Source organism: Wyeomyia smithii, chromosome 2 (genome assembly GCF_029784165.1).
Source record: "Wyeomyia smithii strain HCP4-BCI-WySm-NY-G18 chromosome 2, ASM2978416v1, whole genome shotgun sequence".
In the NCBI taxonomy this organism is placed as follows: Eukaryota; Metazoa; Arthropoda; class Insecta; order Diptera; family Culicidae; genus Wyeomyia; species Wyeomyia smithii.
In genome coordinates, this window is record NC_073695.1 from 56,431,387 (window position 1) to 56,437,386 (window position 6,000).

Here is a 6,000-nt window from a genome sequence, read left to right on the forward strand (position 1 = left end):
CCTCTTTCCAAATAACTGACGAAACCTAGATATATAAGGTACCATTCGATCATTTCACCCCATCATTTACATTCCAAAACTCCAAACCGGTATCATACGCACGCCATCTAATTGAATTTCTCATTTGTTTATTGACCGGCAATGTGGACGGTTCTTTCTGGAGCAGCAGAAAGCGGGTGAGGGCAAATATTAGTCGCTTGAAAAGCGTATGCCATCGAATTAAATTTCTCATTCGTTCGTATATACGGATTGCTATAACACGTGTGTGTTTATCGAAGATTCAGTATTTTCTCGTTTACTCAATAATATTCATTAAAAATATTGAAACGCCTAAATGAATACGGTTGAGTAATTCGACTGTATAGCAGCGATTTAAACTTCTTCAGCCAATCTTTATTTAAAAAAATTACTGCCGATGAATGATCGACACTTATTTGCTAGAAATTTCATTTAGATCAAAACAGGTTCTTTTTAGTACCATAAATTATCGGTAAAGTTTTCTCAATGAGCATACAATAAATTTTCGTTTTTGTTTCTCGCACACAGAGAAAATAACAAACTTGTCTATATCGTGAAAAATAACAAAACATAAAGCAATTCTCTAAATCATAATAAAAACCCTAATTATTCCACCTAGCTGTGAGACCCAGCCTTTTTTTTTTTTTTTTTTTTTTTTATTCTCGTTTATTTTCCGTCGGTCTAGTTCCGCCACTGTTGTGGCCAATCACCGACGCCCAGGGAGGCGACTCCACACCCAGGACCCTAACTCACGACCCGTTTATTAACGGACCGGCGCCAACGGCTTTACTTCCTCATGCGATGGAAGGCGTGATCCCAGAGATTTTTCGCCTCAGAAAATCTCCCGGTGTCGGCTAGGATTGAATCTAGACCAGTTGGGTTGGTTGTGAGTGGATCACGCCACCTCACAACCATCGACACCTTTCTCATTATTTAGTTTTTATTTGTTAAAATAGATCTACACAAACACTTCAATTTTCAGAAAATAATACACCGTGATAATATTTGCTGGATTTTTCACTCTAAATAACAAGTTTTTGGTCAACAGTGCCAATAGTGAAGCTATACCGAGCATTTGAAACATAACATTATTGCGACTTTTACGCCAAATTGGACTACCCCGAAATACACGATTATCACAGTCGAATCTCGCACACGATTTCGCAGTTTGGGCGATGGGTATCAATACTAGCGCTATCGAAATGCTTGACAGAAATATTTTATAATATAAACAAATATAAACAAATATAATATAAGAAATCACTCCAGCAATGGTCAGTGCTTGATATTATATCAAGTTCATAGAGTATGCTTAAAGCCGCCAGGTCAGGTATCGATACCTCGTCAGTAAAAAAGTTCTGCGAATCAAAAGTATCGATACTCAGTATCACCCATTCATTATTGAGACATTTGATTTTGTTTTGAACTAAACGCATAATTTTCAACTGAATCGATTAGGTAAGTTATCCTTGTATTAAATTTTTGTAAAAACAGTTTTAATTATTAGATGTTTTGCAGACTATCTTAATATGGATACCGACGAAAACATCGTTTACTTAGAGGAGCGCATCATAGAATCCGACGAATCCGAAAAAGATGATGTTTTGAATCTTGAGGAAGAAATCGGTGCGGAAGATGGTTATAGTTCAGAAAAATCTGATGAACAGAATGAGGATGACCCAAGTACATTATTCGCTATCAACCTAGTTATTTCGCTGCGCAATTTTAAAGGACAAACATCAGGTGAGGAGCTCGACAATTGGCTTATATATGCTGATAGCGTCGAAGAATTTTTATGCAACGTTTGGGAGAAGTCCAAAAAACATCTCGTACGACATATCGTTGCCGTTTGTGATGAGGAAGGGAATATTAATTACAAATGGAGCTCAAAAGAAGTGATTGACGAAAATGATTTTGTTCATTTTGCTTTGTTTTATGATAAACAAAATCGTCGAACCATCACAGTGGACAAAATAACAACAAAAATTCTACAGAACTGGCGAACTAAATCTTCCGTCGAGTTATTACTTCATAAATACTCATTGACAGTTAATTATAAAACGGTATAGTAGAGGTAAGTAGAGAAGACATTGATAGATACAATTCCGAAAAATCGAGGAGGTGCTGCGACCACGGAATACGCTCAAGAGTTGGCAAGAGAGTTACGACTAAAACACGGCCACATTTGGAATGGACATGAAATTGCGTGGAGCATCTGGGCGAATACGATTTTGACTGCACCGATTCATCAGCATGAGTCATTGAAAAACGATTCCACTTCTCCTTCAAGCTGCTTTGAGTTGTTTTCAATGAATGAAGGTGAACATATTCGGAGAATTCGTCGCGAATATCGTGTTGCTCACAACATAAATGATGGATATCAGGAAGATGTTAAAAAAGTCATGGACGCATTCAGAGTGATAAAAGAGGTCCATCAAAGTCAAACGCTGCAAATTTCTGCCTCAGAAGGACACTTGGAAAATTTGATGCTGAGAAGTCAACTGGGCGAATCGTTCATTAGTTCTGCTGAGTTAGCTGTGAATGTAAAGGAGAGTGATTTTTCCGCATCAATTTCAACAAGAGTACAAGATTCGGAAGATATTGACCACATGATATAAAATTGTATGGAATAGGATATATGACATTGAACGCATGTTGTTTGGCATTATCCGAATTTTAAGTAACAGTCAGTAACAATAAAATAACCTATTGTAGCAAAATCCTCTTCATACTATTTTCTTCATATTCAAACACTGACGGTTCATATTGATCATTAACTGTAGGATTAAACGTACCCCCCTTCGTATATCCACATTTTTCAAACAGGTTGCTCATATCATATTTGGAATAATACTTCATAATTTTGGCAATCATGTATTTCAAGTTGATTCTTCCGCTTTCATCATACTCACGTTGAAGCCATTTTTTGCATAATTCAAAGATCACTTCTATTGGATTCATATGAGGGCAGTAAGCTGGAAGAAACACTACATGTATGCCGAGTGATCTAAAATAATAAACGAGATATGAATCGCAGTGAATTCTTGCTCCATCAAGAATCCAAACTGAACAAAATCCTGGATGAAGTTGAACATATCAACGGGTAAGGGCAAATGTTTTACAATATTCAAAAAAATTAGATCGTGTAGGGGTACTGGGGGTAAGCCCGGCCCCCTAAGGAAAATGATTCTGTAGTAGCACTTGATGGCGAATATTGTTATATTTCTTTCACAGAATCATTGCCCAGATTGTTTTGTTTATTCGAAATAACTGAACCAATTTGAATTCGGAAACCGCCGTATGAGAGATCTTACATTTCTGTATGTTACTGTTGAATTTGGTTGTTGTCGGTTAGCCGGTTCTGGGGAGATTGCCGGAACAAGTTCCGGCGAACATTATGTATAAACAATGGAAAAATTTGATACTCGGCAAGCCTATCATGTGGCACTTTAAATCATATGATTAACTAGTTTCATCGAAGCCAGGATCACATTGACCACACACATACCACACAAATACCACCGTGAAAGCCGTCAGTTTTGTAACTTGATTCAGTACATTTGACAGCTCTAATAACCATTGGAATCATTCATAAATCACAGAAGAGCTTGAGTGCATAGTTCTAAGTCGATTAATTAATTTATTTATCAGCGAGACATCGGTAATAGATGAGAAATATGTGTCAGTAACATCCAACTAGCCTAAGACCATGTCGGGCTTACCCCACTCACTGGTTGACGGTGTTACCCCGACAGCATACATTTTTTTAGGAAGAGTATTTCTACAAATTTAGCGCTTCAATTTACCTCAGATCGAATTCCTTTGATTGCTAACAATACAGGCAATAAATTGTAGAGCAACGAAAAATTATTGTAGTCTTTCCAAATGAATAAAAGATTAAGTTCCACTCACGAAAAATTACATCCGTTTACGCATCAGCTGCAGTAGCGTATGTTTTGTCTATTATTTTGACGTTTGACGCTTGACGGTGGCTTCGATGTGTTTTAAAATGTCTAAAATATTAAATACCAACACTTCACATATTCCAAAACACAGTTAATTAGCGTTTTCTAGTAAAATTCTAGGGGTGACGGTCTTACCCTCAGTGCCGGGCTTACCTCCAGTACCCCTAAATGTTCCGTCGGTATGGCAAACTTCTACCATACCATTCTGTCCCGCAAAACAAAGAAGCGATTCACGCGGTTTGCGTATGAATTCCCCTTTAAAAAGAAGTCGCTTTCCACGAGCTCCGAATCCTTTTTTTCGTAACATAGCCTTGTTATCAAAACTAAATTCGTCAATAAACAGGAGATTGTGATAATCCCACTGAAGAGCTGATAATTCATTATAAGATCTGATAATTTCATGTTCACGTATTTGAATTGCTCTACGCTCAAGTGTTTTCCACGTCATTCCTTCGAAATGAAGGATTCTACAAATGGATGCTGTAGAAATAGTTATGTTGAACTGTTTGAAAAATATTTTTGCTGCTTCATCTAGGAATGTAGTTGAATTTGATTGATAAAGCTCTACCAACCATTGTCGTTTTTCTTTTCCAAATTTTTGTGCTTCTCGGTAATAGCTGGTTCGGTCGAAAAATCCATTTTGCTCATATCTTCGGATCCAATTTGAAATCGTTGTTTTTGTTTTCTTATATATTATGGCTAATTGTGCCCTTCTAAGGCCCAAAAAGTAATAGCCATATAGCACATGGTATACTGTATTGATTGCAGCGTGACATGTTTTAACTTCTGTCAGGATATTAGCCATTGTAGTGAGAATACTGTTGAGCTTCAAATATTACTTTATTCCATTTTCGTAAAATAAATAATTACATTTACCTTTTTATGGAGATAAAGCTCAAGAACATTTATTAATGTTAAAAATGATTTATCATAAAAAAAGTTCGAAAATGAATACATATGTTGATCAAACAAAACAACTTTGCATTACTAAGCTGTCAGTTTGACAGAGCGAAATAAGAAATTGGACAATGAATGATTATCACAGAAGTCTAAATAGTCATGCAAGGGGCAATAAAACACTTATGAACATACATTAACACATGCAAATAACATGAAATAAACATATCCCAAATACATGACGCCAAATTTGGTTTTAGATCATGGTATCAATTAATATAATTCATCAGTTAACCCTAGGGCTAGGTTCATCTGATATCAATGTTGTTCAAATCGGTTGTGTAGTTTCTGGGATAATGAAGTTTCGTGATTTTCACATTTTGATACATTACAGACGAAGTAACAGTCCGATTACAGTGAAATTCAACAGGGTGTTATGATGCAGCTAGACCTTTCATTTGACGCTAATTTTGTGGAAATCGGTTCAGCCATCTTTGAGAAAAGTGAGTGAGTTTAAGTAGTCTTCGGAATATGTTTCTTTTCAAAGCTGGATTTCACTTTTTTTTAACATAATAGACAAAGTAGAAGTCCGATTGTAAAACAACTCAATAGAGTTTTCTGGGGCCACTGGAAACTATGGAAAAATTTATCGTCTATCATATTAAAACAGTATATATGAAATCCAATCCACTAAGCAAATTTTAATTTATAGCCATGGAAAGGCATGGCATAGACAGGAACACAATAAAGTGGATTCATGCCATGCTAATAAGTCGCGAAATAACGGCTAAACTCGGGGGCACGTCCCTAACAAGAAAAACTACAAAAGGATGCCCTCAAGGAGGAATATTATCTCCCCTGTTATGGTCATTAATCGTAGACGATCTTCTTCAGAGCCTATCGGAACACGGCTTCGAGGTGATAGGTTTTGCAGACGACGTAGTGATTTTAGTTAGGGGGAAGCACGACTGCGTTATTTCTAATAGAATGCAAACTGCACTTATTCTCACAGCTCAATGGTGTAGGCGAGAGGGGTTAAGTGTAAATCCATCCAAAACAACTATTGTTGCTTTCACTAGAAATAGGAAATACATTATTCCTAAATTGCGATTGGAAGGCA

General features: G+C 36.6%; 1 protein-coding gene across 1 annotated transcript; it reads left to right on the forward strand.

Moving 5' to 3' along the window:
* Positions 1-1,376: 1,376 nt before the first annotated feature.
* LOC129723362 (uncharacterized) lies at positions 1,377-2,651 on the forward strand. Its single transcript, XM_055677544.1, is given in 2 exon segments — positions 1,377-1,476; positions 1,537-2,651. A coding segment is annotated over 1 exon segment (1,089 nt). The 5' UTR covers positions 1,377-1,476; positions 1,537-1,547; the 3' UTR covers positions 2,637-2,651.
* The last annotated feature ends 3,349 nt before the right edge of the window (positions 2,652-6,000 follow it).